The sequence below is a fragment of the Salvelinus fontinalis genome, chromosome 24 (genome assembly GCF_029448725.1).
Source record: "Salvelinus fontinalis isolate EN_2023a chromosome 24, ASM2944872v1, whole genome shotgun sequence".
Classification (NCBI taxonomy): Eukaryota; Metazoa; Chordata; class Actinopteri; order Salmoniformes; family Salmonidae; genus Salvelinus; species Salvelinus fontinalis.
This window is the reverse complement of record NC_074688.1, coordinates 2,944,217-2,962,069: the sequence shown is the minus strand read 5'-3', so window position 1 is coordinate 2,962,069 and position 17,853 is coordinate 2,944,217. Positions and strand designations below refer to the sequence as shown.

The window sequence follows — 17,853 nt, the reverse complement described above, 5'->3', positions numbered from 1 at the left end:
CAGACGGCAGACTCTGGCCGGCTGAGACGCACTGTAGGCTTGGTGCGTGGTGCCGGAACTGGAGGCACCTGACTGAGGACACGCACTTCAAGCCTAGTGGGGGGAGCAGGGACAGGGCACACTGACCTCTCGAAGCGCACTATATGCCTGGTGCGTGGTACCGGACTGAGGGCACGCACCTCAGGACGAGTGCGGAGAGAAACAACAGTGTGCACAGGACTTAGGAGACGCACAGGTGGCTTAGTGCGCGGTGCCGGAACTGGAGGCACTGGGCTGGAGACACGCACCATAGGGAGAGTGCGTGGAGGAGGAACAGGGCTCTGAAAACGCACTGGAAGCCTGGTGCGTAGTGTAGGCACTGGTGGTACTGGGCTGGGGCGGGGAGGTAGTGCCGGAAATACCGGACCGTGCAGGCGTATTGGCTCCCTTGAGCACCGAGCCTGCCCAACCTTACCTGGCTGAACGCTCCCCGTCGCCCGACCAGTACGGGGAGGTAGAATAACCCGCACCGGGCTATGTAGGCGAACTGGGGACACCATGCGTAAGGCTGGTGCCATGTAAGCCGGCCCGAGGAGACGCACTGGAGACCAGACGCGTTGAGCCGGCCTCATGACACCTGGCTCAATGCCCAATCTAGCCCTACCAGTGCGGGGAGGTGGAATAATCCGCACTGGGCTATGCACTCGTACAGGAGACACCGTGCGCTCTACTGCGTAACACGGCGCCTGCCCGTACTCCCGCTCTCCACGGTAAGCCTGGGAAGTGGGCGCAGGTCTCCTACCTGCCCTCGGCCCACTACCTCTTAGCCTCCCCCAAGAAATTTTTGTGGTCTCCTCTCGGACTTCCAGCCACGTCTCCTTGCTGCCTCCTCATACCACCGCTCTTGGGCTCTCGCTGCCTCCATCTCCTCACGAGCGCGGCGATATTCCCCAATGTGAGCCCAGTGTCCTTTACCCTCCAATACATCCTCCCAAGTCCATGATTCCTGTGTAGCAGGCCACTGCTCGACTTCACGCCGCTTGGTTCTGGATTGGTGGGTGGTTCTGTAACGGTTGTCCTCCTCCTCTTCAACCGAAAAGGAGGAGTAGTGATGGAACCAAAATGCAGCGGAGTTTGAAGACATGATTTATTAAACAATACGGAAAAAACACGAACTTGACTAATAAACTAACAAAACAACAAACGGTGTAGACAGACCTGGACGACGGACTCACATAACACGAATAACGCACGAACAGGGAAAATAGCCTACACATAAAATGACGATGAACAAACAAACCGAAACAGTCCCGTATGGTGCGACAAACACTGACACAGGAGACAACCACCCACAACTAACACTGTGAAAACACCTACCTAAATATGACTCTTAATTAGAGGAACGCCAAACACCTGCCTCTAATTAAGAGCCATACCAGGCAACCCATAAACCAACATAGAAACAGAAAACATAGAATGCCCACCCAAACTCACGTCCTGACCAACTAACACATACAACAAACTAACAGAAATAGGTCAGGAACGTGACAATGTTACACAATACATGTATGTTTTGTTCGATAAAGTTCGTATTTATATCCAAAAATCTTAGTTTACATTGGCGCGTTATGTTCAGTAATGTTTTGCCTCCAAAGCATCCGGTGGTTTTGCAGAGAACCACATCAATTTACAGAAATAATCATAATAAACATTGGTAAAAGATACAAGTATTACACATGGAACTTTAGATAAACTTCTTAATGCAACCGCTGTGTCAGATTTCAAAAACATTTTACGGAAAAAGCACACCATGCAATAATCTGAGTACGGCGCTCAGACACAAAAACAAGCCATACAGGTACCCACCATGTTGTGGAGTCAACAGAAGTCAGAAATAGCATTATAAATATTCACTTACCTTTGATGATCTTCATCAGAATGCACTCCCAGGAATCCCAGTTTCACAATAAATGTTTGTTTTGTTCGATAAAGTCCCTCATTTATGTCCAAATACCTCCTTTTTGTTTGCTCGTTTAGTTCAAAAATCCAAATTCATGACGCGCAGGCCAGACGAAAAGTCAAAAAATTCCATTACAGTACGTAGAAACATGTCAAACAATGTATAGAATCAATCTTTAAGATGTTTTTAACATAAATCTTCAATAATGTTTCAACCGGAGAATTCCTTTGTCTTTAGAAACGAAAACCTCTAACTGGCACTCTGCCAGACCCCTGACTCAAACAGCTCTCATTCCCCCCTCCTTCACAGTAGAAGTATCAAACAAGGTTCTAAAGACTGTTGATATCTAGGAAGGAAGCCTTATGAAGTGCAATATGACCCCATAGACACTGTATATTGTATAGGCAAACCTACAAACCTCAGATTTCACACTTCCTGGTTGGATGTTTTCTCAGGTGTTTGCCTGCCATATGAGTTCTGTTATACTCACAGACATCATTCTAACAGTTTTAGAAACTTCAGAGTGTTTTCTATCCAAACGAATAATATGCATATCTTAGCTTCTGGGCCTGAGTAGCAGGCAGTTTACTCTGGGCACCTTATTCATCCAAGCTACTCAATACTGCCCCCAGCCATAAGAAGTTAATACGATTCAAAAGCATATGAAAAGGATAAGAGGAAAAAGGAAAAAACTAAGTTCAAAAAATTGGTATGAGAATGTCATAACATAGATCTATTCATCAAAAAATCAAAAAATACATCTATCATCAAAAAATAGATCTATTCATACAATACTTTGCATAACCATTCCATTTTCCCTCTTCCTCTCAATCAAATGTATTTTATAAAGCCAAATGTATTTTTACATCAGCAGTTGTCACAATGTGCTTTACATATACCCAGCATAAAACCCCAAAGAGCAAGCAATGCAGATGCAGAAGCACAATGGATAGGAAAATATATAAACAAAAAAATGTTCTCTCTTCTTCTCCTGTTCTGGTCCTATAGGTGCTGACTCACCTAAGAATCTCCTCTCACATTGGAATTGGGATTCTGATTGGCCTGCTCTACCTGGGCATCGGCAACGACGCCAAGAAAGTGCTCAGCAACTCTGGCTTCCTCTTCTTCTCCATGCTCTTCCTCATGTTTGCTGCTCTAATGCCTACTGTTCTGACCTGTGAGTATTCTCTGCTCTTCTTACTGACAGGCATCTGCGTGCATTGATTTAGTGCATGAATTTACAACAGTCGTAAGCCATTGCATACAGTATGTTAGGAGTAGACTGTGCTGAGATTTACCTTGGCTCTGATTACCTAAATGAGATTACTATGACGCTGTGTCCTCCGTCTCTAATGCAGTCCCTTTGGAGATGGGAGTGTTCCTAAGAGAGCACTTGAACTACTGGTACAGTCTGAAGGCTTACTATCTGGCCAAGACTATGGCGGACCTCCCCTTCCAGGTAATTACAAATGTCACAAAGAACTCCGGAGGGTCCTTTCTAGTAGTTTAATGTCCCAAAAAAGGTCTAAGTTGGTATTTCATCAAAACGTAAAAAACAAGAGAAAAAAACAACAAAAACATTATGATTCTATCAGTCACTGAAAAGAGCAAAGGTCAAAGGTATCGATTGTAACTGAAGAAACCTGTTATGGGAGCTCAAAGTGGCTTTAGCATCAAAGTGGCTTTAGCATCAAAGCAATTCTGTCCGTCAGATTTGGACAAATCCCACAATAACATTACATAAGGAGGCTTTACGCGTCACCAGACATCGCCCTGAGCTCTAAATTAAAAGTGACAAAGGTTTACTGCATGTTTATTTTATTGACGTTGTATTGTATTGCATCTAATTTGGCTTTTTCAACAATTCAAAATGATTATTTCAACGCACAAATAGCTTGGCCTTCATTCTCCACATGAAGAAAAGTGTTTTAGTTTGATGTTTTAATGATACTCAATGTGTTTTCCATGGTGAGATATTGTTGGCTGAACATGTGGAACGTGAGGTGGCCGTATCACAATCTTAGATAACAACAGCTTCTCCTGCTGTTGTGCCCTTCAGCAAGGCCCTTAACTACCGACACGACCCTGAGGTGCTGCACTGACACTATCCTTACAATCTGTCAATGTGGGCTTGTGTGGAAACGTATGTGCGTGTGCATGCAAGAAAAGCTGACAGATGTACGTGTCCACAAATGGACAATCAAGGATTTGTCTTATTTTGCTTCACAGATAGTGTTCCCAGTCGCCTACTGCAGCATCGTCTACTGGATGACGTCCCAGCCGCCTGACGCTGTGCGCTTCATACTTTTCTTGGCCCTGGGAGTCCTCACCTCTCTTGTGGCTCAGTCTCTGGGCCTGCTGATAGGAGCGGCATCCACCTCGCTGCAGGTACGTCCTCCATTCACTCAATACTAACAAGCAATAATAACTGCTACACCTATTGTTTGCAGCTTAAGATTTGCAAATAAACACTATTGTGACCATTCTGGCTGAGTATTGATATTATTAGCTAATTACGACTGAGTAGTGATATTATTAGCTAATTACGGCTGAGTATTGATATCATTTGCTCATAAAAAAATAAAAAAATTGTGCTTGGGGCTGGTCCAAGGGTAGTGCCGCCCCGTACCACGTATGCCCCTAGAGGCAGTGTTTCAATCCCCTGTTCCACCTTTCACTCTCTCTGCTGTATTCCTCTCTTCTGTCCCCCATCTACATTCATAACTTGTATCTGTAGATACAACTTTTTAAAATGAAAGAAATATTTATACATATATTTTTAAATGTATTTCCTGGCACAATCACACCAACCACATTGTATTTACACGGTACCCACCTGCAGTATATTAATCTAATTATATGTTTCACAGAGTGGTACCCAATTTTATTCTAAGCAGACACTATAAACCGCAGTATGTACATGTAACATGGCTACAGTGAGTCACGTCCTGCCTCTGATGTTGCACTTGTCCATATCTCAGGTTGCCACGTTTGTAGGTCCGGTGACTGCCATACCCGTACTGCTTTTCTCTGGCTTCTTCGTCAGTTTCGACACAATTCCGTGGTATCTTCAGTGGATGTCATACATTTCATATGTCAGGTAAATCGTTTTTCAGATATTTTTTCCTGAGCATGTGACCTGCCCCTAATATTAAGAAAATGGCATGTCTTCAGCACTTGAACAGTAGGGGAAAGTGGGGTATGTTGAGCCAAAGGGTTAATTGAGCCACCCCTTGTTTCTAGGAAACCATACACAAAATGAATCATGTAAACAAATATTTAAGAAGTGGTAATCATTTCATGAAGTCTGTGACAGAAGAAACCATATGGAGAAAGTGATAAGCAATTTATGTCCAAAAAACAGATTTTCACAAAGTCAAATTTATTTGTGATATAGATTTCATGATGCTTGTATCTAAACCAAAGTACATAGTTTTATACATCAGTTGAGGTCTCTATAAGCTACAATATGAGGTCCTCAACCTAGCAAGAAAGTGCATCCTTGTAACTGTGTGGGCTAATATAGTCAAAATGTCAGTTTAACACATAATATGCATAGTATTTTTGCAATGTGTCATGCATATGAATTCAAGAGTGCATTTTTATTGTTACAGAGCAGACATCATCATGCACGGTGTATACAAATGTAAAACAAGCCGGGGTCTAGTCCCCATTGAGGTTCTTGACAGAGCAGCCAAGGAAGTGAGGAAAGTGAAGTCCATTCGAGCAGCAGCAAGGGATGAAAAAGAAAATAGACTTAATGACACTGAAGAGGTACATTGAAAAAAAACAGACATGCATCTGTGTGAAAGAGAGGCTATGATAGAGGAGCAGAGGCACACAAGGTCTTATTGGATGACATGGAGTCTGAGCTTGTGTAACGGCTGGTGCTCTCCTCATCCTCGGATGAGGTGAGGAGAGAAGGATCTTCAGACCAAAACGCAGCTTGCGGGAAATAAGCCATCTTTTTATTTATAACAACGATGATGATGGCAACACGAAAACAAACACTTTAACAAACTTACAAAATAAGAAAACGACGTTGACGAAACCTGAACATAAACTTACATAACTAAACTTAAACTCACGTACAGGAAACAGACGACATCGAAACGAAACGAAACAAACAAACGCTACAGTCCCGTGAGGCACGAACATACATACTAACACAGGAGACAATCACCCACAACGAACACTGTGACAACGCCTACCTAAATATGACTCTTAATTAGAGGAACGCCAAACACCTGCCTCTAATTAAGAGCCATACCAGGTAACCCAAAACCAACACAGAAACAGAAAACATAGAATGCCCACCCAACCTCACGTCCTGACCAACTAACACACATAACAACTAACATAAATAGGTCAGGAACGTGACATTACCCCCCCCACAAGGTGCGAACTCCGGACGCACCAGCACAAAGTCTAGGGGAGGGTCTGGGTGGGCATCTAACCACGGTGGTGGCTCAGGCTCCGGGCGCGGTTCCCACCCCACCATAATCCATCCTAGCTTCCTCCCTCCAAGAATGTCCACCCTCTTTTTTCCCCCACAAAATCCTCTTAATAACATACCTAATAAGGACAACACCGGGACAGAGAGATAAATCAAGACAGAGGGATAGATAAGAATATAGAGGTAGATCAAGATAGAGAGGGAGATCAGGATAGAGGGGCAACTCCGGACTGAAAGGCAGCTCCGGACAGAGAGACAGCTCTGGACTGATGGGCAGTTCTGGGTATCTAGCCTTTTCAGGCTGAAGGGCAGCTCATGGCTGACTGACGAATCTCGACGCTCATGGCTGGCTGACGGCTCTCGACGCTCATGGCAGGCTGACGGCTCTCGACGCTCATGGCAGGCTGACGGCTCTCGACGCTCATGGCAGGCTGACGGCTCTCGACGCTCATGGCAGGCTGACGGCTCTCGACGCTCATGGCAGGCTGACGGCTCTCGACGCTCATGGCAGGCTGACGGCTCTCGACGCTCATGGCAGGCTGACGGCTCTGGCTGCTCATGGCGCTCTGACGGCTCTGGCTGCTCCTGTCTGGTTGGCGGCTCTGGCAGATCCTGTCTGGTTGGCGGCTCTGGCAGATCCTGTCTGGTTGGCGGCTCTGGCAGATCCTGTCTGGTTGGCGGCTCTGGCAGATCCTGTCTGGCTGACGGCTCTGGCAGATCCTGTCTGGCTGACGGCTCTAGCGGCTCCTGTCTAGCTGACGGCTCTAGCGGCTCCTGTCTGGCTGACGGCTCTGTAGGCTCATGGCAGACGGGCGGCTTTGCAGGCTCATGGCAGACGGGCGGCTTTGCAGGCTCCTGGCAGACGGATGGCTCAGACGGCGCTGGGGAGACGGATGGCTCAGATGGCGCTGGGGAGACGGATGGCTCAGATGGCGCTGGGGAGACGGATGGCTCAGATGGCGCTGGGGAGACGGATGGCTCAGATGGCGCTGGGGAGACGGATGGCTCTGGCCGGATATGGTGCACTGTAGACCTGGTGCGTGGTGCCGGAACTGGAGGCACCGTGCTAATGATAAGCACCTTCCTACTAGTGCGGGGAGCAGGAACAGGGCACACTATTCTCAAAGCCCACTCTATAACCGATGCGTGGTACCGGCACTGGTGACGCCGGGCTGAGGACAAGCACATCAGGATTAGTAGGGGGAGAAGATACAGTTTGTACAGGGCTCTGGAGACGCACTGGTAGCTTAGTGCGTGGGGCCGGAACTGGAGGCACCGGGCTAGATACACGCACTACAGGGAGAGTGCGTGGAGGAGGAACAGGGCTCAGGATACGCACTGGTAGCCTAGTGCGTAGTGTAGACACTGTAGGTACTAGGCTGGGGCGGGGAGGTGGTGCCGGAAATACCGGACCGTGGAGGCGTACTGGCACTCTTGAGCATTGAACCCGCCCAACCTTACCTGGTTGAATGCTCCCGGTCGCCCGACCAGTGCGGGGAGGTGGAATAACCCGCACCGGCCTATGTAGGCGAACCGGGGAAACCATGCGTAAGGCCGGTGCCATGTATGCCGGCCCGAGGAGACGCACTGGAGACCAGACGCGTTGAGCCGGCCTCATGACACCTGGCTCAATACCCAATCTAGCCCTACCAGTGCGGGGAGGTGGAATAACCCGCACTGGGCTATGCACTCGTACAGGAGACACCGTGCGCTCTACTGCGTAACACGGCGCCTGCCCGTACTCCCGCTCTCCACGGTAAGCCTGGGAAGTGGGCGCAGGTCTCCTACCTGCCCTTGGCCCACTACCTCCTAGCCCCCCCCCCAAGAAATTTTTGGGAATTACTTACGGGCTTTTCGGGCTTCCGTGCCAGACGCGTTCCCTCATAGCTCCGGTTCCTCTCTCCGGTAGCCTCTGCACTCCCCAGTGCCTCCAGCTGCTCCCATGGCTTTTCGGGCTTCCAGCCACGTCTCCTTGCTGCCTCCTCAAACCACCGCTCCTGGGCTTTAGCTGCCTCCCTCTCTTCCTGAGAACGGCGATTTTCTCCTGCCTTAGCCCAGGGACCTTCTCCATTCATTATCTGCTCCCATGTCCAGAAATCCTTGTTTTTCTCCTGTCCCTTACTCCGTTTATTTTTCCCTTGCCGCTTGGTCTTAGCGTGGTGGGTGATTCTGTAACGGCTGGTGCTCTCCTCATCCTCGGATGAGGTGAGGAGAGAAGGATCTTCAGACCAAAACGCAGCTTGCGGGAAATAAGCCATCTTTTTATTTATAACAACGATGATGATGGCAACACGAAAACAAACACTTTAACAAACTTACAAAATAAGAAAACGACGTTGACGAAACCTGAACATAAACTTACATAACTAAACATAAACTCACGTACAGGAAACAGACGACATCGAAACGAAACGAAACAAACAAACGCTACAGTCCCGTGAGGCACGAACATACATACTAACACAGGAGACAATCACCCACAACGAACACTGTGACAACGCCTACCTAAATATGACTCTTAATTAGAGGAACGCCAAACACCTGCCTCTAATTAAGAGCCATACCAGGTAACCCAAAACCAACACAGAAACAGAAAACATAGAATGCCCACCCAACCTCACGTCCTGACCAACTAACACACATAACAACTAACATAAATAGGTCAGGAACGTGACAGCTTGCTAAACATATCAAGAATCTCGTGAACCAGTTTCATGGGCTTAGTAGCCTCAGACAACTTGCCTACAAATTGGCTCATAGAAGCAACATCCCTTTCTCAGACAACTGGTCAAGAAATGCAAGGGAACAGAGAGATCTACTGTATATCAATGTAGGCATACATTTAAGATATACAGTATACCACACCCCCATTCCATGAATTCAACTTTGACCTAACAGCACCCTCGACCACTTACCACAAGGCGGCTCAACTTACCCTGACCCTATGCACAATTTAAAAACGTTTTACCCCCTTTTCTCCCCAATTTTGTGATATCCAAATTGGTAGTTATATTCTTGTCCCATCGCTGCAACTCCCATACGGACTCGGGAGAGGCAAGGTCGAGAGCCATGCGTCCTCCGAAACACGACCCCGCCAACAGTCACTGCTTCTTGACATACTGCTCGCTTAACCCGAAAGCCAGCCGCCCCAATGTGTCAGAGGAAACACCGTACAGCTGGCGACCCAAATCAGCTTGCATGCGCCCGGCTGCCACAAGGAGTCGCTAGAGCGCAATGGGACAAGGACATCCCAGCCGGCCAAACCCTCCCCTAACGCGGACGGCACTGGGCCAATTGTGCACTGCCTCATGCCTCAATTCGATGGTAGCTTGCATGCGATGCAGTGCCTTAGACCGCTGCGACACTCGGGAGGCCCACCCTATGCTTAACTTACCCCATACCAGGGGTAAGTTGTGCCAAGTGACCACCTTTTTTGGACAAGCTATGTTTTCAAAACTGTTATGTTTACATGAATTCTGATCATTTCTAGGGATACACAACATCCTGAAATAAATGTAGATCTTTCTTAGAAAGAGTTATATATACTGAACAAAAAACAAACGCAACATGCAACAATTTCAAAGATTTTACTGAGTTACAGTTCATATGAGGAAATCAGTCAATTAAAATGTATTCATTAGGTCCTAATCTATGGATTTCACACGACTGTTGGTCACAGATACATTTAAAAAAAAATGGGCCTCACAATGGGCCTCAGAATCACATCACGGTATTTCTGTGCATTCAAATTGCCATTGTGTTTGTTGTCCGTAGCTTATGTCTGCCAAAACACTACCATAACCCCACTGCTACCATGGGGCACTCTGTTCACAACGTTGACATCAGCAAACCGCTAGGCCCACACAACGCCATACACATGTTCTGCTGTTGTGAGGCCAGTTGGACATACTGTCAAATTCTCAAAAATTAAATTGGAGGCAGCTTATGGTAGAGAAATTAATTTTAAATTCTCTGGCAACAGCTCTGGTAGACATTCACACAGACAGCATGCCAATTGCACTCTCCCTCAAAACTTGAGACATTTGTGGCATTGTTGTATGACAAAACTGCACATTTTAGTGGCCTTTTAATTTCCCCGGCACAAAGTGCACCTGTGTAATGAGCATGCTGTTTAAATCAGCTTCTTGATATGCCACACCATTCAGGGTTGATGGATTATCTTAATACATTTGTGCACAACATTTTACAGAAATAAGCTTTTTGTGCATATGGAACATTTCTGGGATCTTTTATTTCAGCTCACGAAACCAACACTTTAAATGTTGCATTTATATTTTTGTTCAGTGTATTTCCATTGACGTAGGGATGCTGAATGTAAAAAATGGCTCAACTTACCCCACTACTGTTCATCCTCTTTAGCAGCACCATAAAGCAGTTCCTATTATTTTGTAGGTATGGCTTTGAAGGTGTCATCCTCTCCATCTATGGCCTGGACAGGGAGGACCTCCACTGCGACAAGGGTGAAACATGCCACTTCCAGAAGTCGGAGGCCATCTTGAAAGAGCTTGACGTGGAAGATGCCAAACTGTACCTTGACTTCATAGTGCTCGGCATGTTCTTTGTGAGCCTCCGCTTCCTCGCATACTTTGTGCTGCGCTATAAGATCAGTGCAGAGAGGTAGACTGGAGAGTGGGGGGGTAGGAGGAAGAAGGCCCAGATCGCTTGCATGCTGGAATACAGCTTCTGGAGACCTCCAGGCTGTGGCCAGAAACACACCATGCACACCAAACTCTTGGCCAAAGACTACAGAATATAGACACCAGTTGTGTGGGAGTGTGCATGCTGTATGAATCTACTTTGCTTAGACAAAGATGGCAGAGAGGAGCTCAGTGCCTCAGGCCGTGGCTGATTCCCAATATTACAAGACCATTCTTGTTTAAAAACCAAAACCATTGGCTTTTTGAAGGCAAGGCTCCTGGCACAGTAGGAATCTAGATGTAATCTCCTTGTGCAGTATTTCTTTGTCCAAGAGAACCAACTAAGTAATGTAGGAATTTGTTGTTGATAGGCTCTTGTCTAGTCTATAGTTTCCAGACTGGTTTGTATGACCACTGTGTGAAACCAATTAAATGAAATAGCTTGGTGGAAGGACAATGAGAAGACAAGGCCACACTTAAACAGGAGCTGGTTTCCTCCAAAGTGTGTTTATTATATAGGACTGCCAGCCAGTCAAATGGGGCTCTAATCCAGGACCCTCAGTAAATAAAGGGAAATGTACAATATTGCTTGTTGCTAATATGGGATAAAGCAATCATATACATTCTGAGCATGTGAGAGACTGTACAGTACCGGTATATAGTTTATCTGGGGTGAGTATCCTGGAAGCAAACTTGTCATGTAGCGCTCGACAACCCAGCCTCTCAGGCGCAAGTGAGTAACATCTGTGCTTGAACAAACTAATTAATCAAATGAAGCACATTCTATGAGTTGCGTGGGCGTGCTTCTGAGTTTTTGAGAGAAATCAAGTACCACGTTAGCACCCCTGGTCAGAGGTCTGTGGTTGTGATTGTAGGGCTTGAGTAGTTGCAGGAAGATATGGGGGATTTTAATTCGGATGGGACTGCGGCAGGTTTAACATTACACGCCAGAATCCTAACCTGAGATCTGAGCATGTAACGCGAACGCCAAGTTAAGCATTACATTATCTCAATCATTACCAACACAGCTTTGAATGGCATGGAGGATAGTCACACAGTCAGTCACGTAAAAGAAAATTGAGAGTGAAGAGAATTTCACTAGTTAATCCTCTGTCACAAAATAAAATCATAACGAAACATTTTCACTGCAGGAATTATGGGTACAGTAGCTGGCCGTGGCACGAAAGGGATGGATTTTGACACCTGACTGGCCAATCAGAACATGCTCCACGGCTAAATATGTGGTTGCTTTACAGTCTTTTATGTTTTGCGTTGTCATCAACGCCAATTTGAATGTTAGTCCGCTATAGCCTAGTTTGGTAAATAGCCTACAGAAACAAAATAACTAAATATCGGCCTACGCATCTTTGCTAAATATATTTAACATGTTGGCAGTCCACATTGCGTCAATATGGAAATATAAGATTAAACATAGCATTCACACTGACATAGGGGCTAGGCCTACTGTAAATGTCATTATGGCTGAGCCATGGACATGCCAAACGTTGTCAATAAGCAAGATATAATTCACTATTGATGAGGCCTAAAAAGAGTGAATCATTCTAATCAAATTCTAATCAAAAGAAAAAGTTGTTTTAAGTAGGCTATGTCTAAATACAGTTAGGCACCATAATTACTCCCTGTGGGCATATAATATTACAGCATAGAAGCTGGACAAAGATCCAACATAAAGAGAATGTCCACTCACCGTTCTACTGCTCCCAAATATTTTTTTTATAAACATAACGGAACCATTTTACAGATCGCATTCACAAGTCTCCAGAAATAGCAGACGGCTCCTACATTACATTGCATGTGTGATGAACGTGCTCATCGTAAAGCCATGCCGGTGAAACATTTTAAAACGTTTGCTTGTTTTGACGTTTCATTTAATTAAAAAAACAATCCGTTTTCCCCCCAACAACTATAGTTCTAAATAGCTTGGGGTCAGAAGCATGATATCATTAAAAAACGGACAGGAAGCAGCCTTCGTTACAGCGACAGTACATAGGCCTAGGTTAAAGGAACATTTTTCACATTCATCATCTCTAGCACCACCACAACATCAACGTATGTGAAAATGGCTTGTTTCTATGTTTTGCAGTAAACAAGTGTTTCCAATGACATCATCAACCAATTAGTAGGCAATGTTTACTCACAATTGGTCGAAATCACATTATGCACACCGTTGATGTCATTGGAAACACTTATCTTCCGCTATCTTTTTTTACAACAAAACATAGAAACTCACCATTTCCACATGTTGATGTTGGGGGTGATGATGAATATGAAGTTGGAAAAAAATGTGGTGTTTCCCTTTAAGGGTAGACTATAGGATGGCTTGGTTTGTAATCATATGAAACGGAAAACAAGCAATTGTTACAGGAAAATAAGTTCTAAAGGGCCACCAGCATTATCTCATCTCTCCTTTCATGATGGGCACATGGACACATGTAGCCTGCGTGGAGGGGTTTTTACGCACGTCCAAAACGGGAGCTGGCTAAAATAACTTAGGCCTACACAATACACACACATAGATATAAAGGGGATGTCCACACTGTTTTTCTGCTCCCAAACTTTCATTTTTAATTAAGCTTTGTTAAGATTTATTTCAAAGCGGTCTCACTAGCCAAACCCTTTATTGTTAGGCTTGGCTACTTGGCGAACGCATTGGGCAGGACAAAACAACTGCCTTCATTGAGAGGAAGGGAGGATTATGCACCGTTTTTAATCAAATGAAACCAAATGAGAAAACATATCCCCTCTTCTTCCATGAGTATAAGGGTCACAGCTGGATAGGTTGCGCTTCCGCTCACAAAATCCTTGCCATTACCAACCGCGTTACCGCAAAGACTGGCTTTTCATTGGTCTTAAGTCTCCCGATATGCGTTGCACGAAATTGTCACGTTTGCGCTTGTTTTCAAGGGCACGCCTAAAATATTAACACAGCGCAAGCGAGCTGATATTAGACTGATGCGTTGCTGAACCTGGCACATGGGGTGGAAAACGCCAAAGCAACAGTTTTCACATGCTGAATTTGTGCGTTTGGCACTTGTGCCGCGTAGCTCTAGCCGAAAATAGAGCTTATTCTCTTTTGATAGGTTTGCTCCATGTGAAAAGGAAATTATATGACCTCATGGCATCTTGTCAATATACATGGCTTTCATTTGTTTACCATAGTGAGAGGAACATGCACTGGCCACATGTGTAAACCTCAAGAATATTGGAATGAATAGCAAAGTGAATGCATTAAAGGGATAGTTCAACCAAATTACTAAATGACATTGGTTTTCTAACCCTGTAAGTAGTCTGGGGACAAGTTAAGACAGCAATCCATGCTTTGGTTTTGTTTATTTGACCACTGTCTCCAAATGCTAACTTTTTAGCATTCATGTCATTAATTACAATATGTCGTTGGGGTGAACTATCCCTTTAAGTTGTGAAATAGGCATTTAAACGATGTACAGGTTGCATAACATGACAGCAGAACTGCATGAAACAAATTAAACTGCTTAATCTCTTTAGTGGTTTACTTATATGGCCTGAAAAATATACTTTTATATTTTTTTTATTTAAATATCAGACTATTTCATACTGCCTTTGACAACCTAAGATTATATTCTCATCACCAAGGTTCTACAGACAACAGGGTTGGGGTCAATTTATTATTGAATTGTAATTTGAGTTAACTTCCCGAATTAACCGACTTATATTCAAATTGACCGACTTATATTCGAATTGACCGACTTATATTCAAATTGACCGACTTATATTCGAATTGACCGACTTCAATTCGAATTGACCTCAACCCTGACAGACAAACACTCCGCTGGACATAGTCATGGTTACAACACACCATCCATATGCATTAAAGCATATGGAACCAGCTGCACATTGGTACTAAGGATGTTGATTCAATTGCACTTCAATATTGATTATCAAGCCATTATTCAATTCCATAATTACTTCAAATCAAGAATCATGTACATTTTCTGAAAAGTGTTGGTCTAGAAAGTATGATGAATTTTTTAAAACTTTAAAACAATTTTACACACTTTACATAATGTGATACTGCAAATATCAATGCAAAACCTTTGTAAAACAGGATAATATGCTCTTGTAGATTGGTATGTTTTTGTCATTACTTTATTTTGTGTTGCAATATTTCACACACAGAGGTTGAAACTAATAAAACACTGCAGAGGAAATGTTGCATTTTACATTATTTCAAAGCTATGTTTTATTGGCAGTGTTATGAACATGTTTTCAGTACAAAGGATAGTATTATTAAATATGTTAATTCTGCTTGCTGGGGATGAGGAGGCTTTAAAAGTGTGTCATGTTTAGACAAACCTCACTCTGAAGTTCTGAACTCATTGGAACAGCTTTTTTTTATCAAGAATGTGGGGCATTACCAAATTATTTTTTTGTACATTGTTTTTTCCCCCCGATTGTTTAGCTTTTCCTCCTTTTGAATCCTATTTATATCTACACAATACACTGATTATACAAAACATTAAGAACACCTACCTAATATTGAGTTACACCTCCTCCCTTTCTTCCTCAGAACAGCCTCGATTTGTCGGGCCATGGACTCTACAAGGTGTCGAAAGCGTTCCACAGGGAGGCTGACCCATGTTGACTCTAATGCTTCCCACAATTATCAAGTTGTCTGGATGTCCTTTGGGTGGTGGAGCATTCTTGACACACTCAGGAAATTGTTCAGCGTTAAAAACAGTAGCGTTACAGTTCTTGACACAAACCAGTGTGCCTGGCACCTTCTACCATAACCAGTTCAAAGGCACTTAAGTATTTTGTCTTGCCCATTCACCCTCTGAATGGCACATATGTAACAGTATAACTTTACGTCCGTCCCTCGCCCATACCCGGGCTCGAACCAGGGACCCTCTGCACACATCAACAACAATCACCCACGAAGCATCGTTACCCTTCGCTCCACAAAAGCCACGGCTCTTGCAGAGCAAGGGGAACCACTACTTCAAGGTCTCAAAGGGAGTGATGTAACCGATTGAAACGCTATTAGCGCGCACCACCGCTAACTAGCTAGCCATTTCACATCCGTTACACATATACACAATCCAAGTCTCAAATGTATCAAAGCTTAAAGCTCCTTCTTTAACCTGTCTCCTCCCCTATCATCTACATTGATTGAAGTGGATTGAACAAGTGACATCAATAAGGGATCATAGACTGACAAGGTGAAAGCTATGTCATTGAAAGAGCAGGTGTCCTTAATGTTTTGTATACTCAGTGTAGATTACCTCATGGTAAACTGCAGACCCTTTTATCTACCAAAATAATCTACAAGCTATGTCATGGAAAGAGCAGGTGTCCTTAATGTTTTGTATACTCAGTGTAGATTACCTCATGGTAAACTGCAGACCCTTTTATCTACCAAAATAATCTACAAGCTATGTCATGGAAAGAGCAGGTGTCCTTAATGTTTTGTATACTCAGTGTAGATTACCTCATGGTAAACTGCAGACCCTTTTATCTACCAAAATAATCTACACCCCACTCCATAATGTTTTGTCGGCCAATTCTTGCATCAAACTAAAGCTGTATTTGAATAATGTTTTATTTTCAAGTGTTGAGATACTCAGTTTATAGCTCATATTTTCTGCAACGTGAAAACTGTTACGTACTGACATTGTAGATGAATGAAATTAATAAAGTTGCAATATTTTTCACATGGCCTGTCTTGATTAGTCTATTTTTATCCCCACATAATTTTATTGGGTACTAGGGGTGGGTTATAGGTTTCACACACTCAAACACAAACATGACAGATTAACATGCCAGACAAAAAACATCCAGGACAAACTCAACCTGATGGGCACACATTTCTCTGTTGATGACATCTAAACAATGATAAAGTAACCATCCTCATGGTTTTACTATTTTGAAGTTCATTGAATGCCAACCATTTCAATTCATGACATTTCTTTCCCCAGCACCCTTTAAGCATGCTTGCACTTATCTTTCTCTCAGCACTTCAAATTCTCATTGATGTGAGCAGGCGGTTTCTCCAACAGGAAGATGATGTCTACCTACCTCGCTCATTAGTAGTATTTCAAAGGGTAAACAATCCAAAGACAGTATTTTTACATTTCTGAACAATATCTCAGTTTTTTATGCCCCATGGGATCTTTGTTATTCATCAGTAAATATAATCCAACCACTGTCTGAACAGGGCACTTCCTTATTTGGCTTAATTTGGATAGGCTAAGAGAACTATAACAGAAAAGTACATTTCAAACATATGATTGCTTGTAGATTGAGTACATTTTGTTTGGGATCTTTTGATAGGTGGTTATATGGTTTCAAAGTAGCCCTGTATAGATAATAGTACACATGATAAAGTCTATATGGCAGGGAATAGAAAACAAAGGTTGTTGATGTGTATAGCTGCATTTCAGATACATTTTTAACATTTTAATGTTGCAGTAGTAGGACTTACAGTGGAAGGAAATGTTTTCTGTCTGGTGCTTTAGAGTTTGAGCAAGAGAGAGAGAGAGAGAGAGAGGGAAGGAGAACTCTGGGTTTTCAGTGAATTTATGTAAATCACGAGGCTCATTTGAATTTCCTGCAGCACAGGAATATTCTTTCGGCGACAAAAGAGTGATCAAATTAGGATAGGATCTGCACTTGGTCCCACTTTGTACAATCATCAAACTCAAGGATCGCTCAGTGATGTGTAGGACGTCCATGCATGTACCACAACATATCACCAGATGGCAGAATTATCAAACTAATCAGTTTGCCCACAATACGGACCC

At 44.0% G+C, this 17,853-nt stretch overlaps 1 protein-coding gene across 1 annotated transcript in view; it reads left to right on the top strand.

Moving 5' to 3' along the window:
- LOC129821763 (ATP-binding cassette sub-family G member 1-like) overlaps window positions 1–16,764 on the top strand; it is a 60,411-nt gene extending 43,647 nt beyond the window's left edge. The window contains exons 11-15 of the mRNA XM_055879388.1: window positions 2,948–3,116; window positions 3,298–3,398; window positions 4,169–4,327; window positions 4,921–5,039; window positions 10,809–16,764. Coding sequence (XP_055735363.1) covers window positions 2,948–3,116; window positions 3,298–3,398; window positions 4,169–4,327; window positions 4,921–5,039; window positions 10,809–11,037 — 777 coding nt within the window. The 3' untranslated portion in view covers window positions 11,038–16,764. The remainder of the gene's footprint in view (window positions 1–2,947; window positions 3,117–3,297; window positions 3,399–4,168; window positions 4,328–4,920; window positions 5,040–10,808) is intronic.
- Window positions 16,765–17,853: the final 1,089 nt, after the last annotated feature.